Source organism: Falco punctatus, assembly GCF_963210335.1.
Source record: "Falco punctatus genome assembly, chromosome: 9".
NCBI classification, from domain to species: Eukaryota; Metazoa; Chordata; class Aves; order Falconiformes; family Falconidae; genus Falco; species Falco punctatus.
Window position 1 is genome coordinate 46,459,713 of NC_137589.1, and position 26,672 is coordinate 46,486,384.

At 47.6% G+C, this 26,672-nt stretch overlaps 1 protein-coding gene across 3 annotated transcripts in view; it reads left to right on the forward strand.

Annotated features, from left to right (window-relative positions):
• Positions 1-26,672, forward strand: part of COL5A1 (collagen type V alpha 1 chain) — a 160,312-nt gene that overhangs the window by 59,108 nt on the left and 74,532 nt on the right. For all 3 annotated transcript variants that reach the window (XM_080400825.1, XM_080400826.1, XM_080400827.1), the window contains exons 5-11: positions 13,649-13,780; positions 15,538-15,684; positions 15,817-16,065; positions 20,290-20,442; positions 20,739-20,795; positions 24,854-24,895; positions 25,165-25,227. In XM_080400825.1, coding sequence (XP_080256951.1) covers positions 13,649-13,780; positions 15,538-15,684; positions 15,817-16,065; positions 20,290-20,442; positions 20,739-20,795; positions 24,854-24,895; positions 25,165-25,227 — 843 coding nt within the window. The remainder of the gene's footprint in view (positions 1-13,648; positions 13,781-15,537; positions 15,685-15,816; positions 16,066-20,289; positions 20,443-20,738; positions 20,796-24,853; positions 24,896-25,164; positions 25,228-26,672) is intronic.

Consider the following 26,672-nt stretch of genomic DNA (forward strand, 5'->3'; position numbering starts at 1 on the left):
AGTGGAAGGTCAGGCTGACACTATCCTCCCTTTCTGTAAATGCCTCCCACAGTGTGCAGGCTATGGGTTAATGTGGCTTTCCAGCAGGCTTGAATGTGGGTTCTGTGGGATGCTGCCCGTGGGGCTCTCGTCCCAGCAATACCAACCTGTGCTGGTCCTCTCACCCTGGCCTCGGGCACCACCAAAGCGATCAGCACCCAGACTGAGCACGGTGGTGTGGGTGCAAGCTGTTGCCTGCTCCTCCCCTGCACCGCAGCAGCATCAGGCAGGGTGTGCATGCAGAGGAGGGGAAAATCTTTCTTTTTAATTTTTTTTTTTTTTAATTTAATTTTTCCACTGCAACCAGTGATCTGAAGCCAAACTTTGCCTGGTACCTTGCCAGATTGTCGGAGCGGTCAGCATCGCTGGTTGGCAGGGTCTGAGCCCTGCTGGGCACTTGTGATGCCTGTTGGGCAGAGCACCACCACGCTGTCCTGTGATTTTATGCTTGCATGAAAATGTCTTTCCTTGACTGTCAAGAGGAGGCTACAGTTGCAAAAGCCTATTGCCAGGTGCCTCCAGACTTGCCCTGCTTAAGCATAGCCATGGAAGCAAACCTTTTGAGCAAGTATTAAGAGATTTTTTATTTTTTTGGAATAGACTAATTTGCTGCTTGTAAGGGTTCAGAAGCATAATCTGACTTGATGCTTCAATTAGGGAACAAAACCACACCGTGTGAATAGACCTGAGCCAAATCAGCTCCTATTGGAAAACAATCGGAAGGAACATGCTTGAAAAAACTTCTGCTGTGGAGTTATTCACACTCGTTACATTGTGAACACTTTGGAATAGACAACAACTTAAAAAAGAAAACCACGTTTAAATTCTGGGTAGATATCTGATGGGTAGATATCTGATGGATAGCTTTGGGGTTTTTTAATAATCTGTTGCTATGAAGCCCCTCTCAGCTTGTCATATTAATATCGTAAACAGACGATGGGTACATCTAAAGAATACCTGGAAACTTGGCAATACAATTTTTTTAGCAGTTTTTAGTGTTTCTTTCAAAGCTATCCTGTAGGTTTACACTGGGGGGGGGGGGGGGCGGCAACCAACAGCCATATAGTGACCACACTATAAAGGTTGTCTCTGGGCTAGATGTAAAGACAGTGACAACAGAGCACATGGTGATTGTGGGGCCTCTATTTTTAGGGATCAATGCTGTAATTTGTGTGGCGTATGACATAAATGCTGATTTTGAGCTACCAAATGAAGAGTTTGGAGGCAGAAATCACAGAGTGACAAGCTGCTGTGTGGTCATATGGAAAAAATTGCTCTTAGGGTTTGATCCTCGCGTGTTTGCCGAAGAGCCAGTACCGATTACAAGTCTGTTGTGCAGATGAAGAAGCCACGCTCTTTGAGTAAAGGCTCGTCTGAGGTTGCATGGGTGGCAATGCCAGCCTGCATGTGGCTGGCGTCTGATGACAGGTAGCAAGGAACCCGTGGGCTCTGCTGTGTTCTGTGATGTTCCTCGGGGAGCTGCCAGAGAAGCTGGCTTGCTGAGACCCGGAGATACTTCATTTTTAACTCCATTCTCCTTGGGTCTGGAAAATTGAGAAGAGGGTGTTTTCCATGTATAGGCAGAAATGCAAGAACAACTGCTTATTTTGTGGTGCTTCAGTTCATCTTTTTCCAGTTACTGCGGGAACTGGGCATCTTAGAGATGCCTTGAGATTAGTCAGGTCTCGATTCCTTCTAATTTGTGTCTCGTGGTTGCTTAAACTTTAATGTTTCTACCATAAGAAAAGAGATGTGTTCTTGCTGTGCATGCCTATAGCTGATCAGATGTGAACTTGCTGCAAAGCCTCCCCTCAGACAATGAACTTGTGTGATGCCTTTCTTTTACCTAGCTGTCTGTTTCCATGACAGTTATAAGAATTTAATTATCTTGAGCCTTTTTCCTCTGTCAAAAGTGATTGAAATCAGCTATCAGATTCAAGAGTTATTGAGATAGACGGACACACCTGTGGCTGCACAAAGAGATCACACATGGCTTGCTTTCAGGGGAAACCAGCCAAAAAAATGCATTGCTGTCCTAATGAATTCATTAGGGGGGAATGCTTCTTCATGTGTTAGTTTAAACCTTCAAATCAAATAATTCCCGATGTCATTTCTGATCCACACAAGAGATGAATATTTAGTTGCTAGTGGTTGTAATTACAGACGTAGCCAGAAGGCTGGGTTGTTTCTTGGGTTGAAGGCGTTACCCTCTGGTGTGCCTGCCATGTGTACAACAGCTCTGCTCCGATTTCCTCTTGTAGGGAGAGACCCTGTTCTGCTGTAGCATCTTGTGCTGGCAAAAATGCAAGAACTGATTCTGCCCAGCTGCATGGAGGCATTTAAGATCCCACACAAGGAGTATGCACAGATCAGGTCTGCTAAGGACCTACACCAGGTCTGACCTTAACATCTCACAGATTCCCTAGGAGATGGTGCAAGTGTGCCAAGTCCTTCTGCCAAGCTGGCCCTGCATGCGGAGTCTAAACCTGCTTTTCTCTCATTCCAGCTCTTCTCAGAATTGGGTTTCCTATTTTTCAGTCAAAACTGGAGAGGGGAAAAGAAAGGCAGACTATTTACCGTGTTCATGGGAGATCTGGAGCAGCCAAAGAAAACTGAGTCACTTTGGAAGGGTTCTCTGCAGTCAGGTTTTTTACCTTTCTTTTTTTTTTTTTTTTTTTTTTTCTTCTTCACTCTTCCCCTGAAATAGAAGAAACACCTTTGCCTAGCCAGCACCTCAAAAACAAGCCAGCAAAGGGGTTATTTCTTCCAGTCAAGCCATGGTCTAGAAAGATCACATTGCAAGGTTTCCATCCCACAGCTATGAGAACCTTTGGTGACTCAGTCTCTGCGATCCAAGGGACTCCAGCTCCTGTCCCATTTTCCTTTCTTGGGGAAGGTGTTACTGCAGGAGACCTGCAAATGGTTTCTCATGAGTGTCAGCTGAGGTTGGTCCTCAGCTGGCCAGGAGAGCCACAGCAGGCTGCTGGTTGGAAATGGATGCAGTTCTTCATCCTCCAGCCCTAAGGTTCCCCCTGGAGCTGGTGTTCACCAGCTGAGGCTGTGGGCTTCTTGCACGGCTGGGGCTGAAAGCAGAGCACTGGTGGATACCATGAGCAGGTCTTGTGGCTTGGCTTTGCATCTGGTTGGGATTTCCATCATCTGCAGCATTATTAGGGCTTGGCTTGGGTGACTGGTGAGGAAGGTAGATGGCACGTGCTCAGCTGGCTTCAAGCTGGTGTGGGTCAGCCCTTCAGAGGAGAGGGGTTCAAGGCTGATGGAGAGCACTGGTGTCCTCCAAAGGGCTGGGTGGACAGGGAGCCTGCCCTCAGCTACAGGTTGCTTCATGGTAAGATCAGCACCTCCGACATGGGCTCCTGAGGCTGTGCTGGCTGGGTCAGGGTCCATCCCTGTGGATGTGGCATGTGGTCAGTGCTCCAGCAGCGGGAAACACGTGCTCAGCTCCGGAGGCAGTGCCCAGGCGCTCTGTAAACACCCGGCGATAGCTGTGTTTGACACATCCCAGCTTTTGCAGGAAAGACGTCAGGGATAAGGATTAAGGCTTGGCTTCAGGAAAGCCGCAAGGGATATGTCAGGCTTTAGCAGGGTGCGTGTCCCGTGCCAGAAGTGGAAACTAAGTCATTAGGAAGTCAGAGCCTTTCAAAAGTACCCAAATCTGGATGCTTTCCTCCTCTATCAGTGGAGGAGCTCGTTCAAGTTAGCAGTGCTTAACATCTGCATCTGTAGATGTCACACTTAAAGATAGATATGCTTAGATACCAGTATGGATGTGCAAAACATGTATGCAGCACCGCAGCTGCAAAGTGGAGCTTAGAGGAGCCTGCAAAGGGGCTGTGGAGGAAAGTGGTTTTGTCACCTGTGCACCACACAAGGTGGAAACACTGCAAAAGTATCATGTTCCTGGGTAATAATTAAAGACTGTATGCTAATATGTCTGTACAGAGTGATATATTTAGGGTATGCAACCTTAAATCTGGTATTTCGGAAATTTTGCAACCCTTGCAGCTTTGATTTTTTTTAAATTGCGTACAGGCAGATTCCTTTTTTAAAAGAAAAATTGCAAAATTGGCTTCAGCCGTAGTGGTATCACATTGACAGCTAGAAAGTTTATCAGGGAGCATGGGGTGTGCATATATGGGCACCTGCATGCATGTGTGCACGTGTGTACATATATGAAACATCTGCGTAACCTCACATGCAGCTGCTACTTTAGAGAGAAAATATTTACTTCAATGTGATGAAATTTGAACTAGAAGTCATGCAGTTTAATAAAAATGTGTGGTTTAGATTCCTTGTTCTTCGCATGTGTTTCTAATCTGCTGGGGGAGTTTAGACCATCTGCCCAGAACACACAATTTATTTTAAAAAAAAAAGTTTAAAAATGCTCATTTTGCAAATATAAAGAACTGACTTTACAATAGGAAAATGAAATTTGAGAGTCATGTCCTCTCTTTATTGGTGTGGAGAGAGGTGGTACTGTCAGGGGATTCTTTTCTTTCTCTTTTTTTTTTTTTTCCCTCCTTTAAAAACCTGAACTGTGCACGATTATTTTTCCCCTCTTTGCAAAATAGCTGCAGAAACCTCTCGTATTATTTTTGCCTGTGTTACCACAGTGCTTGGCCGGGCTGTAGAGAAGGAGTGAATATAAAGCAGCCTTTTGTCACAGCAGTCTTGCAGCCCCTCTCCCTGTTTCTCCATCGTTCCAGGCTGGGGCTGCAGAGTAGGTTTGGTCGCATCCTGCTTTCTGTGTCCATAACTGATTTTCACACCCCAAAATCCTAGCAGATAGATTGTGGTTTGTTTAACAGACATAAATATATAATAATAGCCGGCAGAGTGTCTGAGCATGACGGTTGTTGATTTAAGGCTATCTGTTTCTTTTGGGGTGTTTTTAGCAGGTCTTTGCTTTATTTTTTAAGCCACCTTGGCAGCCTTTTCCTTTCCTGCAGTCCCTACTGCTTGGCTGCTGCTTTGCCCTGGCCGTCCCTTCCCATCCCGTAGGGTTACGCTGTTTGTGCTTGCTGGAAAAAGGAGGAATGCAGACAAATCAACAGTGGAGCACCAGCCCTGGGGATGACGGCGCTTTTAAGAGGGACCTGGGTTAGCAGGGGAGCAGCGAGCTTGAAGTGGAAAAGAAAAATCAAAGTTTGCAAATATTCTGTTCCAAAGAACTTCTGTGCATGGTGGTGATGCCATCACGTTTGCAGCGGCTGATGTCAGGCCGCCTGCATAGATCTATGAGGATAAACAGAAGCCGAGGAGTCATTTCTTCTCTGGGTGGGTCCCGTTCCCATGTGCCATTAGCTGCAAGTTAATAAAAGTACTTGTCCGCTTTGCAGGGCAGTCTGGGGAGCACGCAGCAGCGTGTCTGGTGGCTTGCAGCAGCAGACATGAGTCAAGGGAAAGCTGGACACGTCCCCCAGTACGTGCGTGGGATGGATGCTCTGCACTGCCTGACCTGGGATGCTCCTGTGGGAGCCTCTCAGCCGGCATTGTAAGGACAAGAGATTTAAACCACAGTCCAGTTGCTGCTGGGGTTGTGTATATCCTTGGATTTTTTTTCCTGGGTGGGTTTTTGTTTTTTTTTTTTTTCTTCCCCCTCCCCCGCTTAAATTTTCCTGTTTCCTGAAGAAAACCCCCCTTGCTATCAGTACCTGCGCCTCGTGTGCAGCCGGGCTCTGCAGGTCCTGCCCCATCAGTGCCCCAGCTGGAGGAGGGCTGCGTGGGGCAGACCTGCCAAGGGATGCTGCCCTGTCTCTACCATGGTTTTTCCAGCTCTGAAACAAAAGCCCTGGAGAAAGGCATTGCTACGATAACCTTGCAGTAAATACTTCGTAGATTTGATGCTTTCTGTGGTTCTGCTTTCTGTGCTTCTGCCAATGCCACCTGTTTTCTAAGCTGCCTCTTTCTTAAGGATTCTTTTCCTCTCCTCCCTGTGTCCCCTAAGATCTTGGATCTTAATTAAACAACAGTTTGTTTATTTGCCTTATCTGGGTTTTTCCACCCATTTGGTAAATTTTTGAACAAAAACTGTCCTCCAAGGCCTAGGCACGAGCTTTTAGCTAGGAAGGACGTGTCGCTGGCTGGAAGCAATGCTCATTCATGGCTTACAGTGGGAGCCACGGGGTAACAAACTGTGTGATGCGCACGTAATGCTTCATCTGAGCACTATGGTCCCCTTCAGTCAGTCAGGGTCAAGGTTGAATAAGGTGAACTGCGATTGCCTCAAAGCATAAAGCAGCCCCAGAGCTTTATGGGATCTTTAAACTGGTGATTAGATGTCTCTTCTGAAAGGATGGAGGTTTCAATTAGGCGAAGCGCCTGGGGATGAATCAGTGTTGGCATTGAAGGGATGGGGAGCTGAGGCAGGGAGGATGGGACTGTGCGGTCCGGGTGGTGAGTTTGGAGCTTGGCTTGGGCTCTTGCCCCATCATTAAATGTCCATTTAAGCTTGGCCAGGTTTTTTCATCTCATCCCTTTTCTATTCTCTTCAGGACAGTGCCAGCGCCTACATGAGAAGCTCTCGGGGCAGGATGTGATGGTTAAGTGCCCGAGGGTAGCAGGGGGCTGAGGAAAGGGCAACTGTAGAGATGTAGCGTGGGACTGTAGAGAGCAAAGGGCTCTGGGCTGTCAGGATTTGGTGAGGAATCTAGGGAAAGTGGCAGGAAGAAGTCAGCAATGATTAATGGGTTTGACATACTCAGCCATTTGGAAAGGCAAGAAAATCTTTCACCCGTTGAGGATAGGAAACTGGAATGGTGGATGGGTCCATCTGTCGCCTGTAAAGTGCTGTCATGTAAATAATCCATACTGCTGATGAATACTGTGTATATTGTCTTTGGGAATTAGCTCTGCGTTGTCACTTAAACAAAAAAGGACTTTGGCATAAGCTCTGGCTTCACATTTGCTCCGGCAAGCACAGAGAGTGCTTGGTGTTGCGCCGGCGGCTGTGGTTGCTGCCAGGGGAGTGTTTACATTAGGGTAGGGTGTTATTTACATTGCGTGGTTATCGGAGCTGGGGCTGGGGTGGGGAAGTAGCTGCCTGGAAATGAACCTCGTATTAGCGTCTGCTGCTCTGCTAATGACTCGAGTCCTTGACTGGTATTTGGGTATTGGCAGAGCAACAGCTTCTCCAGGACAGCTTTCCAGAATTAGCAAAGCCATCTGGCTTTTGTTCTTCTCTTAGACAACTGCTTGTCCTTCCCTTCCAGTTAAGGAGTCCTTGCTAAACTGCTCATAATTTGTGTTGCGGTGTTACACTGACAGACCTACTGCATGCTGTGGTCTCTGCAAGCGTGTATGAAATACAGCCCCTTGCTCCGAAAAACTGCTTTTCTAAGAAACAGCCGTGGAGTGGCTGACCCAGGGACGCAGCAGTGATGGATGGATGAAGCATGACGTGGCATTGCCCAACCATCCATCCATCCATCCCTTTCCATCAGTTGGAGCAGGGCTGGGTGTTGAGGACAGCTCGGAGGGGAGGGCAGCAGGTTCAGGGAAGGGGGAAGAGGTGCAGAGGAGGGGACCACGCTTCCCTGCCCTGCTCCTTCAAAGCCAGTGGCCAGGGCTAACAGGGAGCTAATGGATCCTTGTATGATAGGAAATTGGGTTCATCCCTGGGATTATAAAATATAAAGGTTGAAAATTACTGGGGAGTTTAATTACCTTTGAGCTAAAGAGCTTATTTTCTTCTTGTTGCTGTGGTCAGGGAAAGAGGCATGTGGATTGTCCAAATACTTGCCGTAGTTTGTTTTTTTTCTGTAAGGTTAATACCAGAAATGCTAACAATGTAGCTTTGGGATGGGGATGCAGGACTAGGCTGACGTGTCATGAAAGCAGGGTTTCTTAGGGTACCTCCTCTTCCAGATGGTGATGCCGTGAGAAAAAGAAACTATTATCAGCCTGTAAGACAGATTTTTCCCTTGAAAGCCATATTTGGTTCTAGTGAACCTTCTATCCCTTTTCTGCCTAATTCAACCTGTTTTTTTTTCTCTAAAGAGGGCTCAAGAGGCTCCTATCTGAGTGCCAAAAGCCGGAGGGAGCCATTCTTGCTGTAACTGGAGCCCGAGAGGGGAAATAGCAGAGGTCTCACAGCAAAGCTGCCCTGTCCGTTCCTGCAGCCCCTCCGCTCAGGATGGGGAAGCAAACATCCGGGTTGGATTTATCCAAACCACCAAGTATTTGTAGCTGACTCATGACTGCATGTGAGTCAAGCCTTTTCTTTTTCTTTTTGAGCCAGACAACCAACTACTGCCTTTCCGTTTCGTAGCATGAAAATTTTGGAAGCTCAAAGGATGCCCTTTGGGTACCAGTTGCTTCATCTGGTGAGCTGGCTCCTGCCTGTGGCTGGCCAGCGAGAGGGGTTCAGGGCACAGGTACAGGAGCTGGTGGGGGTGAGGAGGCTTCGTCTGACCCCACTGCTGCAATTTAACTTCTTTCCTGGAGCAGCTGTTTTTAAATGAGCATCCCTGGGATGATGCCGGTACAACAAAGGATGTGCCAATCCTCTGAGCAGTTGTTGTACCTCTGGGGTCTCACTACACCGGCAGAGCCAGGGCACGGTGGGCTTCCTTACTCCTTTCTTCACTGACTTCTCCAATACCACTCTTACTCCAACCAGTGCAGACAAGGAGCTGCTTGGAGCCCTGGAGCAGGGCAGCTGCTGTGTCCTTAGTGGAGAGCCTCCATCCATGGGCAAGTGCTGATGACAGGTTTTATCAAGTGGAACATCTGAGGGCTGGCAGGTTGTCTCCAAGACAGGGATTAGGTTTTTTGGAAGCTTGCTGGTGGCTGGGATCTCTAAGCTTTCACTTCATCATAAAGCTGCATTGAACCTTTGCCACTCTTAAGCCACTGGACTGGGTTTGCATTTATGGAACCAGTGAGTTTGTTGTTGTAAGTCAGCAACATCCCAATTGCTTCCAATAATTTTTAAGAATTTCTTTGTCTTGGGGGTTGGTACAATTGTACATCCTGGGCCTGCGGTTATCCAGTTTAAATGTAGGAGTTAAAAAAAGCACATCGAGCAGTATTTATTCTTATGGATGTTAAAGAGTCTCTAAGACTTCTGGGGTAATGCACTAAAGCAACAGTCCAGTTAATTATCAGTACGTTGCAGTGAGAGCCCTGAAGAATCCCAGTATTTATGGAGCTGCTGCCAATGCCAGATGAAGTCACTCCCATTATCCTCGCCAGCTGTTTTTGTTGAACCACAGCGATTTCTCCAAGTTACTGAGGTTGATGTCATTGGAAGCGATGTGACATTTTTGCACGCATATAGAATAAGTGTTAAAAAATGCTCCAGAAGATCTTTTCCAGTCTTGTCTGGGATCTGGCTGGGAAGTTGAATTAAACTGGCTTGATGGAACTTAATCCATAAAGCAAATGAGTCATCAGGCATAAATGGCTTTACCATAAATGTCAGACAGATTCTTACTGGTCCTGACAGTTAGCGCTTACATCTGTTTGGTAGAGCAAGTAAAAGCCTCGCAACTCACAATCGTTTTCATAAATGTGCTGTCCTGCCTCTTCCTCTTCATGGAAAGCTCTAGGAATAAAGGTCAAAATGTGATTTATTCCCCTTTTTAAAAACTAGCTCTTCTGATGGATGAAATATTGGTTACTTTCAGGCAAAAATTGACCTTTTTTTTTTCCCCTCTGCTTCAGATTTTTTTTCTTGTCAAACTAGGAAAGTGCAGCTGTGCCTTGCCTCTGCATGCTAAGAAGTACCCCAGTTTCTGGAGCACTTTCCTGAGCTCCGTGTGCCCAGATGCGCCTGAGTTGCTCATGTGCCAAAAGAGGACTTTCCCCACTGTCTGCATGGGTGGCTGGGGCTGGAGGACACTGCTGGTGACCTTCAGAGCAATACCAGCAGGTTACTGCCTTGCTCCCAGACTTAGCTACCTCTTTACTTGAAAATAAGTTTTAAAAACGTAAAGGACTTGGCTGGTAAAGTCTTTAAACCATTCTCTTAGTGTAATTGTTAATTTGCTCTCTTACAAAGGCTTCATGGAAAATCCATAGGTCTTGTGTGTGCGTGTGTTGGGGGAGGAATTAACAGTATCTTCGTTATTGCTGCTTTTGCTGAAAAAGCAGATGCTGACATAGGAAGGAGAGAGGCTTGGGTGGTTTGTGTAACCGTAACAGTGAAACAAATAGACACTTGAGTGAGGAAGGGGAGCGGAGCTGGCTGCCGCCTTTGTCAGCCCATGCCGGGGCTGGGGGCAGCTATCTCTTGGTGAAATTTATTAGCGGCAACACACTTGAGAGGACACAAAAGGCTTGTGAACCTCCCATCACGGCTTGCTCTATTTAAAGTCGGCTTTTTAAATCAAAGAAATGGTGCTCTTGACAGCAGAGCTTTGTGCATCTTTTGTGAAGTTCAGATAGTGGGGCTTTTTATTACAGGCTAAATTAGCCCATTTTATTATTTTGCACTGAGGGATGAGGTCAGTTGACTGGGAATCTTTCTAACAAGGTTTTACTCCTGTCTGCTTTTTACAAGTGTTAACACAGGGTATCCACCAGTGCTGTGCACTTGCTGTTAATGAAACAAAGATGAATGGTCTAGCAACCCCGAGAGCTCTCCTCCTTCCCCTACCACTAAGCTGCTCAACCCATGTTAGTGTACTTGAGTTCAGATGCTCCCTGGGGCTCTCATTCCTCCAAAATTGGGTGCATTGGTTTTTCTTTTGATTTTGCATGCTTGCGCGCTGCTGCTGGAACAACAAGAAAAGGATGAACTTTGCTAGGCAGGGTGATTGATTTGGTTTGAAAAGGAAATGGGAAAATAGTAGGCATGTTGAGCGATGCTCATGAAGCGTGGTGAGCTCTGAAGGAGCTGTCTGATGCGGCTCACGCTTTTTCCTGGCACCCTTCGTGTACCAAATTTATTCAGTAACGCACTGATTTTCTCAGGTTCTTGACCCAGAACTAGCAGGAAGCTTCCATTGTTCATCCTCCCTTGCTCACTCAGCAGCAACCACCAGGTCAACACTGTCCTTTGGGGTGTTGAGTGGGGCTGGGGTTTCTGCTGTGACCCCAAGGCTTGAGCCTGTGGCTCCTGGGACATGCAGGTGATGTCCTTCCATGTACTCAAAGGTGCTGCCAGTGCCTTGAGCCATGGGACCCAGAGGATGCTCAGCTCCTGTTGTGTTGCAGGGTGGGATCAGGCCAGGATTTCTCCCCCTGCAGAGCTCAGGAGCTGCCATCAGCTGAGATTAAAAGCAAACTCAGCTTTAGCAAATTCTCTTCTGCTTAACCTTTTGCACTGTGTTTAGCCAGCATGCCTTTCTTTGCTTTATCTGTTCCTCGAGGAAACACGGTTATAGTCCTGGTCACTTATAGGACACAGACTATCAGCTCTCCTTGAGGTGTAAATCCAACCTTATCAGGAAGAAAAAGCTTTCAGCCTTCCTTCCTTGCCTCTTGGAGACAAGTACTAAGTCTGCTTGTGTGGCTGTTTTATTTCAGCTTATCCCAACAGTGCTGGACAGTCCCCATAACCCTGTGGAAACTGGGGAGCTTTAACCACCTAAATGAGAGAAGGGCATAAATGGCTTAACTGGGGTGTCAACGAGGGGCAGGGGTGGCTGAGGTCCTGGGTGCAGAAATAGCAGCTGGAGGGACCTTCACACCATCAACTTCAAGCAAGTTGCCTTGGCTGCGCTGGGCATCCTCCACTCGAGAAAACTCCAAAGGGATTGTGGCTCAGAATTACCTTTGAAGGGTGGGATGGTGATGTGGGTGTGAGTAACCCCATCGCACCCCCTGGCTCCTTCAAGCCTCTGCTCAGGGCTGGGCGATGTCCTCTAGGTCACACCATGGCCAAGTTCCCCATGCAGATCATGTTGTCAGGTGATGGCCAGAGCTGTCTGGAAATGGGAAATGTTTTACAAGACAAAAATGTGGCATTTTCTGTTTCCCCAATACTGCATCCCCATGTTTGGTGGTTACGTTGAGGGGACAAAAAATAAAAAGAAAAAAAAATCCAGAACAGTAATGACAGAACTGTTCTACAGATTTATGGGGGGGAAGGAAAGGGAAGGAAAGAGACTATTTCTCTTTCTCAAAATAGAAAATTGAAAACCACTTTGCAGACATTGCTGTTAATTTTTTAAAGGTTATTCACAGGAAACAATGACTAATAAGCTTAAACCAATGCTCAGTTTTAAGTTGTGTAGCATCCAAGAGGTGCTCAGACATTATGGTGAGGTGCTGCAGAGATGGATGTGATAACCTGGAAATCAAGGAGGGATACCCCAGGCAGCCACAAGCTGTCCCTGTCCCTCGGAGCTAGGTCCCCACAGTCCTTACAACCTCTGTTACCAGTGGATCTCTGCCAAAAGTGTAAACAATGCTGCTTTTTTTTTTTTTTTGGTGGAGTCGATGGTACATGTTCACACGTTCATGGGAGGCTGAGCTCCCCATGGATCCAGTGGCACTCATGGCTGGACCGTCTGCAGCCTGCATGCACAAAGGCAGATTTGGCCCGTAATTTCAAAAATATCCTTTGGTTTTCCATGGGGCTGTTCACCCGTCTGGCCAGGCTCCATTCAGAGCTTCTGGTTCCCATTACATGCCCAAGTCATCCTCCCAGTTTTGCTGTAATTCTCCTTCTTTTTCCCCTGATGCCTTAGCCATGTTTTTCTATTATTAAATAAGATCTTTTTTCCCCTAATTAAAGTATCAGCTCTAATAATCCAAGTAGTAAACTCTTGTCTTATGCAACTGTCTACTGAGTAAACTGGTTTTTGGTGTTGTGGTTAAGCACTGTGGTGGTTCTTTAGGAAACTAAAGCGTGATTTCAGCTCTAACTTCCTTGCTGTATAGTGAGGGGTCTGATAAGCAGCCTTATCGCCTCATGGGCTTGTTCTGCACCTGGTTTTCAATAAACCATTGCAACCCCCCTCCCTCTTTTCTCTTTTTCGGATTATCAGTTGCATTTATAATCTCTTTCTGTGTCTGCTTCACTGTTGTGGGTGGAAAATTGAGGTGAGGCAGGACATAGAAAGGGCTGGTGGTGGTGATGTCTTTCATGAGTCCAACTGATGGGGTGGGAGAAGCAGAGAAATTTTGAGGCCAATGAACAGTCTTTTGGACTGGAGCTTGTGAAGCTGCATGGGACCAGGCAGGGAAGTGGTTTTTTTTGGTGTGTGTGTTTTTTTTTTTTTTTTTTTTTTTTTATTGTCCACAGGACACTGCTGATTCAGGGTGTGTAGAGCCCTTTTCTTTTTACTGCACCTGCCTTGCCCAGGGCTGTCAGTGCTGCTGCATTGCAGACGTGGGGGTGACCTCTCCGCAGATGTGGTTATCTTTTGGGAAGGTGCATTTGGGACGGTGTATGAAGGACAGCGCCTTTACACCTCATGGAACAGCCAGAGATAAGCAGCTGCTTGACCCTGCCCTGGACATGGAGGGGTTTTGCCTGGCTCATCTCAGGTGACATGCCCTGGTCAGGGAGGTGGCCCTGCCAAGTGTTTTGCTTTCCATTTCTTGGTGGCGTTTATCCTCTTGACTGCGTTCTCAGGCTGGTGGCTCCACGTGCACCATCCATCATCCCCCTGACACTCTTATCTTCCCTTCTCTGCAGGGCGACATCCAGCAGCTCCTGATCGTGGCAGACCCCCGAGCAGCCTATGACTACTGTGAACACTACAGCCCTGACTGCGACACCGCCATCCCAGACTCCCCCCAGTCCCAGGACCCCAACCAGGATGAATATGTGAGTCCCTTGCAGGGTTTGGGGACGCTTTTGGGGCACCAGGAGCCAGCTCCATATTGCGGTTGGAAACACACTCAGCTTCTTCCTCCTGTTCAGGTTCCCTGCAACTCATCTGTAAGAGCTGAGACAGCTTGGGTTTAGGATTTGCAGGTTTTGGTCTTGGCTCTTGCCTTCGGGAGTTTCCCTTCCTTTCTGCGCTCCTTGCATTTCCAGACTGAAATGAATATTTGCTTGGAGCTCAAAAACTTGTGGGAGAGACAGCCTGAGCTGAGTGTGAAACACTGACCTTCCCTTGCAGGTCGAATCCTATCCAAAACAGGCACTTGCTTTTAAATTTCCAACTTTACTATTGAACTTGTAAAAAGATTAAGCAGTTCTTTTTCACCATTCTTTAAAACTACAGGTGTTAAAGAAGGGGGAAACGCTTTTGCCTATGAATTTGACATTGGAATTTCATTTTGGCAGGAATGCTCCTCACTCATCTGTATAAGCTCTTGTGCTCAGTATCTTTTCTACAAAGAGTTGGCCTCGGACCTTTTCTTTAAAAAAAAAGAAAAGAAAGAAAAGAAAAAAAAACACCCTGATACAGGATGCCTTTTTATTTCTGCTGCTCAATTAGTCATGTCTGTGTGGCTGATTCCTAGAAGAGCATCACCTGAATTTTACAGACTTTTAAGAGGTCTTAGACTCAGCTCACAGCAATTAGTGTCTGGCACCCTCAGACACTTTTCAGCATCTTGGCTGCTCTCCTGGGCTGATTTGTTGGTCCATGCACATTCTTGCTTTCGGCTGCTCTCAGATCTGCAGGCTCCTGCCGAATGCCCACAAAGCTGTAGTGCTGTCAGCCCGCTCTGGCTTAGCTTTTGGGTTTGTATTAAAAACCTGTGCCTAGCAGAGCTTTGGGGAGCAGAGCGATGCTTATGGATGAGGCACAGCTGCCCAACCCCAGGGAAGTGCCATAACCACTCTGCCAGTGCTTCTGGAGAAACGATAAATAAGTAAAATAAATAGTCTTCGGCGTGGTCAAAAGATGTGGTAGCAGGAAAATAAAATTCTTATTTTGGAGCCAGCACTTCAACAAGGGTTGGCTTGTCTTAGGGCTGTGTTGCTCCGTGTAAGAATAACTCTTCCACATGCCGGCATTGGCTGCCAGTGAGAGCGATGGACCAGCAAAGAAATTTGCCATGCCAGGCTGTAACCAAATGTTTTGTTTGTATTTCATTTTGAAGAATGACTGACGCCTTGTGGAAAATGCTGAAAATATCTTGTTTTCCGAGCCCTCCTGCCTGCAGGCCACGGGCAGATGGGAAGTCACACGGATGCGATTAGTGCAGTTGAATGAGTGAAAATAGCATCCCTGCTTCTCAGAGCAGCTGCACGGTTCCGATGTTTTCTTCCCCTCTCTCGATATGTCAGATGTGTGACCTGGGAGGTCTCAACAGTCTGAGGTTAAAAAAAATATATTTTTTTTTTTTCTTTTTTTATTGTGTTACTGTGGGTGACTGAACTGCTGCAGGGTAGGTCCATCCTCTCTGATAAGGGAGAACGTGCCACAGGACCGAGAGGTGACTGGGAACCTCCTCAGATCACAACCATTGCCAAAGCAGCCCAAAGCCAGCCTCTTGGAGAAGGTTTCATGGAAGCTGGTGAACAAGAGGAAGGGAAAGATTTCACTGCATGGATCTGTATCACAACATGGCCATGCTGACATGATGTCTAAAAATGTCTGTTTTCTGCTTCTCATCTTCTCTTCGCAGTACACCGACGGGGAGGGAGAAGGTGACACCTACTACTATGAGTACCCCTACTACGAAGACGTTGATGAAGCTGTAAAGCCAGAAGCACCCACCACCAAACCCAGCGCTCCCGAAGTGGCTGCTGGAAAGAGACCTGAAACCAAGCAGGTACCAGCGTGAGGTCCTGGCAAAGCTGTGGTTGACAAATGGCACCTTTATAGAAGGGGAGGTGGAGGATGATGCAGAATTTTCTTTTATTTTTCCCCCACCCCTGATTCTGGCATTTGATTTCTGCAATAGGACTACCCTGCCCCCACACCATCACCTGATGGAGGGGACCCTGGCAAGCAGGTGAAAGAGGATGCTACGGTGGATGACCCGCTTGTGGATGAGTACAACTATGAAACCATTAATGAAGAGTACTTCACGCCTCTCCCCTATGAAGATGTCAACTACAACGAAGAAGTGGACCCCCAGGGTGGACTCACTGAAAACGCCGTGGAAGCTGAACTCCCCACGAGTACTGTCATCACCTACAATGAGACCGATGTAATTTTAATGAGTGTTTTTTCCTTTTCTCTTTGTTTTTTATTAATCCTGGTATGTCATAGCCCTGAGAGCAAAGGAGATGTGATCATCCATATGGTAAATCTGTAAGTGGTTTGGGCAGCTCTTGGAAGAGGAAGTCTCTCGTAAAATATTTTCACTCCAGATATTTCAGGGTGCGGAACACAGACATTTAGAATCTGGTTAAGGATTATTCCCCTGGAAAAATCTGTTCATACTGACATCTGAATTTCCCTGTGTGAGGTGCTTGTCTAACAAAAAGAAAAATGAGGGTGAATGTTAAAATCTAAGTTAAAACATTTTATTTCAAAGCTGTTAATATAAATCCTTTAAATGTTGATTGGATGGAGAACATCAATGTTTTTTATTTTGTCATTCTCATTGAATAGCACCTCTCAGACCGTAATTTTTTAAAAAACATTTCAACACTGGGACAAACCCTTAATTTCAAACTACTGCATACACCCAGGGAGAGCCCCTCTGTTTTGTGCACAGATCTTAGAGGTCAGTCCAGATCCCACAGCTGACGTTTCTGTTGGAGCCATTACAGTTTTAGTTACACGCACTTTAATATGCTTTAACTGAAATACATCGCACTGAGACTTTTCTAAGGACTTGCCCAGTTCTTGCCTTTTATATTGGTGCTCAAATAGGTCAGTGTTGGTCTTGTCCTTAGATGAGACTGAGATAAATTGTCACCGGGCTGCATGCGGTATAGCTCACCGTGCGGGAAAATACTGCTCCAGACGAGGCAAATTATTTGTTATCCAGGAGCATCATCAGCAAGGGGAGTCGATAGTGGGATGATGTTTCCTGGGAGGTAGGGTGGGAATTGGCAGAGGTTTGGGGTGGTTCCTGAAATGGAGAATGAATTGTGGGGCTGTCAAAACTCAAGGCTTTCAGGGAGGCACTGGAGAGTGGCGGAAGAGACGGCGAAAGTTGGCCAACGTATTTGGAATTGGACTTGGGAGCCTGAATTGAAAAGGTGTCGGGGAAAGTGTCCAAGCAAAAAGCTGAGCAGCTGGAGTGAGGCAGGAGGAGAGCCAGCCACCCCCAGGGCTGGTGGCGTGGCGGGGATCGAGCCCAGCCAGCTGGGGATTAAAAAAAAATGTGGTGGAGGAGGTTGAGCAGCCCAAAGTGATACACAGAGAGGAACAGAAAAGGCTCCAGTGGATTGAGGAAGTGAATGCCAACCGGAGGGAGCCCATGGATGGGAAACTTTTTTGTTTCCTGACAAAAAGCCAGAAATCTTTGGCCAAGCTTGAACTTTCTAAGAGAGAGGAATTAAAGACTGGATAGAAGGACCTTAAGGAAAAAAAAAAAAAAAAAAAAAAAAAAGGAAGAGGAAATAAGAGGCTCAAGGGCCACTTTAGTAGTTAGGAAAAGGAAATGGAAGAGGAGGAAAGTTCAGGCAGGGAAACACATGGCACAGCTTTCCGATGTGAAAGCTCAGCCTCTTCTTGGCAAAGCATCTCGTGGGGAGAGGGCGCAAACTCTGCGCCTGCAGCAGCGCCGGGAGAGCGGGTGTCTAGGGGAGGGCTGCAGGGTTGCTCCAGTGCAGGAGGAGGCTCCAGGGAATCTGTTGGCTGATGAGCAGAGAAAAGGACATGACTTGCCTGGCTGAAGGAGATTCCCATGCACTAAGGCAAAGGCTAATGCAGCGTGACATAGGGAAGACTCCTCAAAAATGCCAGCCAGCCGGACAAATACCCAAGAGGTATTTCAGGTTTACACCTCGGATGTGCGAGCTAAGACCCCTGCTTATTGCTTCATGGGCAATATGAAAGTGGGGATCAGGATCTCATGTGTGTAATTGCCTGTTACTAGAAATAGCGTTTTAGTAGGGGAGAACACAGCCTGCTAAAGTGGTTGGAGAAGTGTAGTTGCTCTTAAAAAAGGTAAAAAATAAACCAATCTCATCAGTTCTTTGGCTAGTTTAGGAAGCAAAGTAGTGCTTATGGTCATGAGTAAGTGTGGCATAATTTCAAGGGGTCCCGGGTTTCTGCCAGCCACTGGGAAGGCAGCCGGAGCCCCCACGCTGTTGCAAAGGATAGAGGTGTGTGGGAGGGCAGAGGTGGGCTGGGACACTGAGCATCCCCCCAGCAGCCCAGCACTGCTCCCTGTGGGTTGTGGGGTCAAGCAGGACAATGTTGGTCTGGTGCACTTTTAGCACCCCTTCACGGAGCTGTCACAAGATTGGGATGTGCCCGTCGCTGCTGAAGTTTGCCCGTCTGTATTTTGGGAAGACTCTTAATTGCTACAACGGGAATTAAAAGGGGATTTAGTTTCACACAAGTGAAACTTTGTGGAGCCCGTGTGAGAGGTTTTGGAGGTAGGTGTACTCACTGAACTCTCCTGGGCTTGGGTTTCATTATGGCTAATAACTGTGTGATAAATGCCAGTGAAGCAATTCCAAGATTTAGTAGGCAGCAATACTCCCATGAACAAGAGGAGCTGGGGACAGATATATTTTGTTCATTGCCTGCTATTCATCAGGCAGTTTGCTTTACTTGTCCAGATGCATATACCAGGGCTTCGTATCTGCATCGCTTCTCAGAAGGGAAGAGTAAAAGGTGATTTAAATGAAGCTGTTACCAGCAAAGGAGAGTCACAGTGCTTTGCACACTGATTTTTGGACCTCCTCTTTTCTTTGCGGACTGTTTTCTGATGCAGGTTGCCTTAACAGCATTGTTAAGGAGATTATTTTTAGGCTTTTGGTTTGGTTTTTCTCCAAAGCACTTGCAAATCTCAGCATGGAGAACTTTCCTCCCCCTCTGCCCAGTTATTCAAAATACCATATCTGTCCATGCATATTGACTTGGGGGCCTTTAATCAAAATATCTAACCAGACATTTTTGACATTAATTTCAAGAAATGCAATTTGAAGAAAGCTTGCTATGTTATCCTCAAAAACCTTTCTAGCAAGATAAACAGATTTTAAGGTTTCAAAGTGCAAACCAAGATGAAAGATTTTGAAGAGGATAAAAGATACGTGTGATAGATCTGTTTGAACGGTACAAAGACAAAATAATGCTAACTTTCCAAGTTTTCTGACTGAGTAATTACCAAACCATAATTTCTGCAAAGACCAGCTGGTATTTGCAGAGGTAAAAGAAGATGGGGTAGCAGTGTGATGATTGCCTTAGCACTAGGCTTAGTTTTACTTTAAAACCTCTTGAATTTAAGTGCAGATGCTCATGCTTATGGGTTCTGAGCAGTTTTGGCACAGAAACAAAGTCTGGAAGTGGTGGTGGCGTTTGAGTGACTTTGAATTCATAGTGGTGAGGAGATAATATCTCTGGGAAGCACTGGAAATAAGTCCACTTACGGATCATTACCTGGATGGGACAGAAACAACAACAAAAAAATCATTAGCACATGTTGTTCTTTACGGTGCTGGTCGGAGCGAAGGATGCCAGGAGACGGTTGCCTGGCAGGCTGCAGAAAACAGAGGGGTATGGAGAGAAGCAAGGAAATTCTGATACTTGTCTCGATGTCCTTGCCTGTGGTCTGTAGCATCTGTTGCTGCAAGGATTCAGAAAGGGTTCAGGGATTAATGCCTCAAGTCTGTAAAAACTTTCTTCGTCTGCTCTTTGGACAAGCACAATCATAAATTGGATCCCAGACTAAACAAACAGGAGGTTTTCGTAGAAGCGAACTCAGATTTTTCCACATTTCTTCCTGTAATCGGATACTCATAATGACACATTGCATTTCTGATGTGCATTTTAAAAGGACTGGAAGTGTGACTTTTTAGGCTTAATAATGCAGTGTCTCTAGTATTGAGCCTGTGAGAGATGGGTAGGGCTTGGAGTCTGAAACTTCCATTCCCTCTTTCTTCAGGCCTTCAGTGTTTGTGGGGTACCCTCCTGACATGAGCTGATGCTTTGTGCTGTGTTTTCTTTTCTTTGCTCAAACTTTTACACTCACAGTGTTGTTTCAGGGGTCAACAGAGAAATCCCAGGGAAAGCCAGGCTGTACACTTTGACGTAAAGATTCTCCCATCCTTCTTGGATGCTATTGGAGAAGACCCTTAGAGGCCACTGGAGACCTAAAATCTCCAGAATTTAACTCATGTTATGCTTTTTATTTGCACCTATTATTATAAGGCATCCTCACTTTGCAAAAACCGCACCCTTTATATTTCTGAAGTGTGCAGCCTAGAGAGATTTGCAGCCTGACATCTTGCTGCTCTTTTGCTTCCAGGCTGCTCAAGGAGGAGATGACCTGGATAAAGATTTCACCGAGGAAACAATAAAAGAATACGATGGGAATTATTACGATAACTATTACGACCGAACAGTGTCTCCTGATATTGGCCCTGGCATGCCTGCTAACCAGGACACCATATACGAAGGGGTAAGAGTTAATTTTCCATCGAGGGTAAGCCTCATTCAAAGTGTTTGTCTTCCCATGGTTTGTAGCATAGAGATGAGCAATGCCAAAACCCGTGAGAGCATCTCACTTGGATTCAGCCACCTGCAACACGTGTGTTTTGCACGGGGCGAGGAGGAGGTGCCCTGTTTCTTTCCCACCCGAGCATCAGCAGCGCTTTGGTTGCAGAAGTTGTCCCAGAACCTCCAGTTCCTGCTGGAAGTGGTGATGCTGATGTCCTCTTTGACGGTCTGGCTTTGTCTCACCCTTGTTTGCTACAGATCGGTGGCCCACGGGGTGAGAAAGGACAGAAGGGGGAGCCTGCAATTATTGAGCCGGTAAGGACCATCTGTTTTTTCAGTGTTTTTGTGTTTTGTTTTTTTTTTTGCCCCCCCCCCCCCCCCCCCCCCCAAGATAAAAGGTACAAGGGGTATGTTTGGTATGGTGTGGTGCTCTCAGTGGTACAGCTGGGAGGAAAATTTCCCATGGAAGAATTCCTTGGTTGATTTAAAAACTTTTAATATTAAAATACTGTAATTATTATTTTTTTAAAACTTCAAGAAGTGACCTAAATTATGAAGGAAGTGCAAAATTTCCCATGAAATCTCTCATTTACCAAATAAAACCTAGGCCTTTTAGAACCGAAGCATTTCGGCAGAGAGGGCATGTCTCACCTCTCCAGAGGTTTGGAAGCGCCCCTGGCTCAGCAGCGATGCTGCTCCCACGAGCACCCACAGGCAGCGGCCAGGTCATATCCTGACCTGAACTTGCAGCTTGGGGCTGGCTTTAATTGTGCAACTAATGGGTTCATCTCTGTGGAAATAAAAGGGTTCTCCCTGCACACAGCTGCAGGGGAGAAGAGGTTTGCTCCTGCGCCTGCTCCAGTGTCCCACCAGCTTTCCACTTACAGAAGAAACCCTGTGTCATCCCTGGAGTGGAATCTGGCGCTTTCTTTCTTTGTGATTCTGCCCTAGCTTGTTTCTGAGGTTGTTTTTCTTATTAAAGAACAGTTATAAACTGCCTGTGGCCTTTGCAGTCTGCAAAAAAACCTGGGTGCCCAACTGAACACCCCCTGAGGTGAGGATGGAGCCGCTCCCCAGCTTCCCTGGTGGTGGGGGACGGCTGCTGTTGGCTCCAAGGTGCCCGCTGAGCAGAGCAAGAGGCTGTTGGTCCATGGCCATGTGTCTGTCCCTCATGGCGTGGCAGGATGCTGAGGGTCCCATGCCTGCTCCTCCCCGGGCTGGAAATGGGGCTTCAGGTCCTTGCAACCACCTTCCCTGAGCCTTGTCCCCGAAGGGCTGAGCGCACGCTCACTGCACACCAGCAACTCAATTAACCTAATTTTCCTTGGCAGAGGGCCAGCGTGGCGCCCAGCATCGCGGCAGCACTTCCCATCACTCGGAAGCCATTATTTTTCTTTTAATTCTTCCTTCCTTCCCTTCTTTGCCCTGACGCTTTTGCAGATAGCAGGGGCGGGGTGGGGGGCAGGGAGAGCTGGGGTGCAGCACTAGGGCTTGAAAGGCCTGAATGAGCACCTTACAAAGGCATTTCCAACCTTTCCTTCCTTCTCTTCCTTTCTGTGTCTTGCTCCCGCTCTGCAAACAAAAGGAAGAGTGAGAGATTTGCTTGTTGGAGGTGTGGGAAGGGCGGAGGGCAGGCGAACCCCACAAAGACGATGGCAGAAACCCAGCCTGCCGTGGCCAGAACCAATCTGAAATGCTACAAAGCGAACAAAATAGTTAAGTTTAATCATCCAGAAAGAATTTGGCTGCCTTTGCTATTTCAAAACACTGGAGCATGTATAGCTTTTGCCAGAAAGTAAACAAGACCAAATGCCGCCTTTTCCCTCTCCGTGCGGTTCTTCTTCAGCAGAGAGAAATTCAGATTTGCTGTGCTGCTTTTTTTTTTTTTTTTTTTTTGTTTAAATGGGAGCTGCAGCAAAGGGGGAATAAAAACCAAATGCAGAAGTCATTCTGCTGGATTTTCTCTCCTTTTCGTTCAAACCGTCTGTCCTTCAATCCTTGCTCTGTGCTGACACTTGCTGGAGGCAGCGGGGCAGCACAGGAGCAGGGCAAGGAGGATGCAGCTGGGGTTGGCTGGGACACCCTGCATCCCAGCTCCGGAGCCACCAGGCTGCCTTCGCCTCCTCAAAGACCCTTTGACGGGCGGGGTGTGCGGGGTGGTGGTCAGCCCTTGCACAGCACCTCTGTGCATTGCAGTCAGCTTTTGGGCTGTTTCTGTGATACTGGCTTCGCTTGTGGGTAGCACCTGGGTGTTGATTGACTAGAAGAAGCACCCTGTTTCACCCCCTGGACAGTCCTAAATCCATGGTTTGCTTGCTACCCCAAGGTGATTGCCCTCAGTGGCATCTCCCCACCGGTCCTGGTCCCAGAACCCTCCCACATTTCCATTGCTCCTGTTGATGAGCAGTCATATAAACAGTGGAGATTTCTTGCCAAGGAGAATCTCCAGCTGTCCCTAAAGCTAGAGCTCAACATAAACCAACAGATAAATATGGGAAGATGCCAAGGATGTTTGCATTGCAAACCGGCTAATTACCCCAACCTCTTCCCCCGTGCGGAGGAGCCTCTGCAGCTGGTGATGGGCAGTGGAGCTGTGGTGCTGTGCGTGCTCAGAGCATGGCATCCAGCAGCCCAGGAGTGTCCTGGGGAGAGACCTGTGTGGGCTCTGGCTCTCTGCACCAGCCCAGCCACAACACCCACGCCAAAATGTCCCGTGGTTGGTCTCAACAAGGATGGAGCCAGCACACAGGGGAGAGGTTTGCTGGGAGCTCTGGGTTTTCCTGTGTGATGTCCTCATCATGTGTCTGAAGAGGGAGCTGGTGCTTAGTGGGTGTCCTGGGGGACACCTCCATCAGCATAGCTCACTGCTTCTCGGTAGGCTCCAACAGCAAACAGCTCATATTTGGGGCAGGTTGGAGGGATGTCATGCAGGGTCGACCCCTAATTCCTCCCCACCTCAGAAGAGAGCAGCAGCACTGTGGCAGGCAGGCAGGCAGCAAACCGCTGTCGAATGGGCATGGGGTGAAGTCTGTGACCTAAATTCTTTACTGGTGAAGAACGACCGCGCAGGTGCTTCGGTGATGACAGCACCAAAAAATTTCCCCTAAGACATCCAAACAAAGTGGAAGCCAGATTGTAAATGAGGTGGTAATGAGTAGTGTGGACACTGGGGAAAGACAGAAAGTAGCGCTGGCCACGCATTAGCAGTGCAGAAACACGCATCCCACTAATGGAAGCAGGGATGGTCACGGCAGCATGTTTTACTTTTGGGGCAGGACCGCCTGGATTTTCCTTCAGATATTTCAGTTTTGTTCAGTTCAGCCCTGTCTGCTGCCGTGGGGTCAGCTGAGGCTTTTAGCACCAGAGCCTGAGCCCAGGAGAACGGCTAAGGATGACCCGGGACCAGTCCTGGCACTGGCTTCCTCCAGGCTTCTCCCATACGAGCCAGCTGCTTGTCTAGATTTTCACGGGCTGATTTCATCTCACAGGATAGATGTCCCTGTTTGCTATGGAAGAACTGGGAAGCACTGGGATTGCTTTGGCTTTACCTGGGTGCTGCTGGGGGCGTGGTCACTGCTCCAGAGTTAAAAGGGTAGTTCTCGCTGTGGGGCTTTTCCCAACAGATCGTGCTGATGCCTTCTGGAAAGCATTTGCCATGGGCAAATTTTATTTTATTGGGAGAATTCTTTCCTGCCTCTTACATACCCATGAGGAGGAAGAAAAAAAAAGCAGCTTAGTTCTACTGAGTACATGATAGACTTGATTTAAAGTTATGACAAAATATTTAGATTAAAAGGCATGGAATAACATTATTCTACCATTTTGCCCACACAGTGATTTCCTAGGTACACAAAGTAAATCACAGCATGCAGTCTGCTGGGAAAGTAATTTAAAAAAGAAACCCTTGCAATTTGATTATTAACTTTTTTTTTAAAGTTGCTTGGGTCTAGAAACAGCTTCTTGCTGAAGATGAGCTCTTCTCCTGCTTGGGCACCATCAAGGCTGGACCTACCCCAGGATTTGCTCTTTGGCCAGGAGCTAAGGCAGAAGGGTTGTGTTTGGGAAGGGGACCCTGTGCTGGGACAAGGGTGGGCTTGGTGCTGGGGGAAGGACTGTTTTGCTGCGCCCTGTGCAATTCAAATAAATGGTATTTGGCTTTTTGATGGGCAGTGCCCTTTGTGCCTTTGGGAACGGGAACACAGGAGATGTCATCTAGAGGGACTGGAAGCCCTTCAGCTCTGGGATGCCTAGACCTAGCAGCAAGACCTGAAATATTTGAGAACGGATAAAGCATTGGGCTTTCCAGCTCTGTAATCAAAGTGACTTTGAGGATGCTCCTGGCTAATCACCTTTTTTTTCTTCCTCTTGCTCAGGGCATGCTGGTGGAAGGTCCGCCCGGTCCCGAAGGCCCAGCAGTAAGTGGCACTTTGTCTGTACCTTGCAGGGAAGGATGTGCGTGGCTCTGGGGTGCTGAGTGCACATGGCAGGGCTCAGCACACAGCTGTTCCTGGGCTCTATTGCTTCCATATGCCACGCATGTGCACAGACCGCTTTGGGGTCGGCTTTCTGGTGCAAAAATAAACAGAAAGCTCTAATTCTTTTCCTGCTTCTACAAATATGTTACAAATAATAACACATTTTCCTTTAGCAGCTTATATGGTTTTTTCTGTCTTTTCTATGCTAGGGCCTTCCAGGACCTCCAGGACCAACTGGACCTGTGGGCTTAATGGGTGACCCTGGGGAGAGAGTGAGTACCCATGTTTTTCTCCTTTTTGGCTGAAGGCTTCGGTCCTTTTCTGTGTGCAAAGTGGGACTGTGGGGAGCCCTAAAATACTGCTCATCTTGCAATAGCAATTTCCTCTGGGTCAGCCCCCAAAAAAGCTTGTGGGTAGGGTACAGGGCAGACCTTGGCATCCAGGGGCAAAGAGCTGGGGAACAACCACACTAGTCAAATGCAGTAAGCAGTTTTCTCCAGGTTAAAAGCAAGAGTATGGCTAACAAAGCCTCTGCTCTCTATCCGTGCCCTTTGGCATGTGGTTGCTCCTTCCAGTGCAGGAGCTGGGCTGGGGCACTGGGAAAACCAGGATGAGCACAACACAAATGAAATAGCCGTTGGCACAGTAAAGCAAAGCTCAGCCATAATTCTGCATCCTCATTCCAGCTGATGTCGTGAGTCCTGGCAGGGGGGGTGGTTTTGATTGGGTCCAGGATGGTCCCAGGGTCACACCAGCACCACTGCTGTGGGTCTTTCCTCACCCCCGCTTGGTGTCCCAGACCGCACCTGGTGGGAAGGTGACTCTTGTGCAGCACCTCGCCTTTTCTGTAGGTGGATTATTGGTCTGTACCCGTGAGCACTAGAGACTGATTCATGTGCTTTAGCAGTGCAGTAACTTAGGTTTTGTGTTTGGTTTTGATGGTACTTTAAATCAGTTTTGTCCCTGGCAGCCGCTGCTTTGTGAACTGCTGCCAGCAGAAGCCTCCAGCTTTAGGGTGTCTCATCAGAGGCAGCTGCTCCCAAGCATTTGTGTGGACTGTGACCCCAAATTCCATAGTTTAGCACCACAGTTCAGTCAGAGCTGCATATTTATTTGTTACTGTGGAGTCCTCAGCTGGGATCAGAAACGACCTGTGTTTTGGGAGCTGCTGGACTTGAGCCTCGGGTCAGTAAGTGGTGCACAAGCACCATTCGAGTGGCAATCTGTGTACTTGGCAACGCCAAAAATTAAAACCTACTCTCCTCACTCCCCAAGCTGAGCCTTTGAAATGACCCTCATACCAACATGCTCCTCATTTGCCTTTGTCCACCCACCATTCAAGCCTCTTCCCCCTCCCTGGCAGAGGCAGCCAGGTAAGCAGGTACTCATGCCAAGCTGCCTGGGTGGATGGGGACCAGGCTGCACCCTGCGTCCAGTGGGAATTTTGGCCTGATACCTAGGGGGAAATTCCCTGCAGCACAGATGGGCTCTGGCTTTGCGCAGAGGCTGAGGTGGGATCAGCCCTGGCTGCCAGAGCAGCTCAGTTTGGGTCTGAAACTAGAGGAGTGCACACAGCACCCTTGAGCAATACTGGTTTGGGTGATGGAGCACCAAAACTGGGGCAGTGTTGGCAGGGAAGAGCTGTTCCTGCCGCGATGCAGCCCGGCGGACCAGCGTGAAGGGCTACGGGCTGGTGCAGCAGCGGCACAGGGCTGTG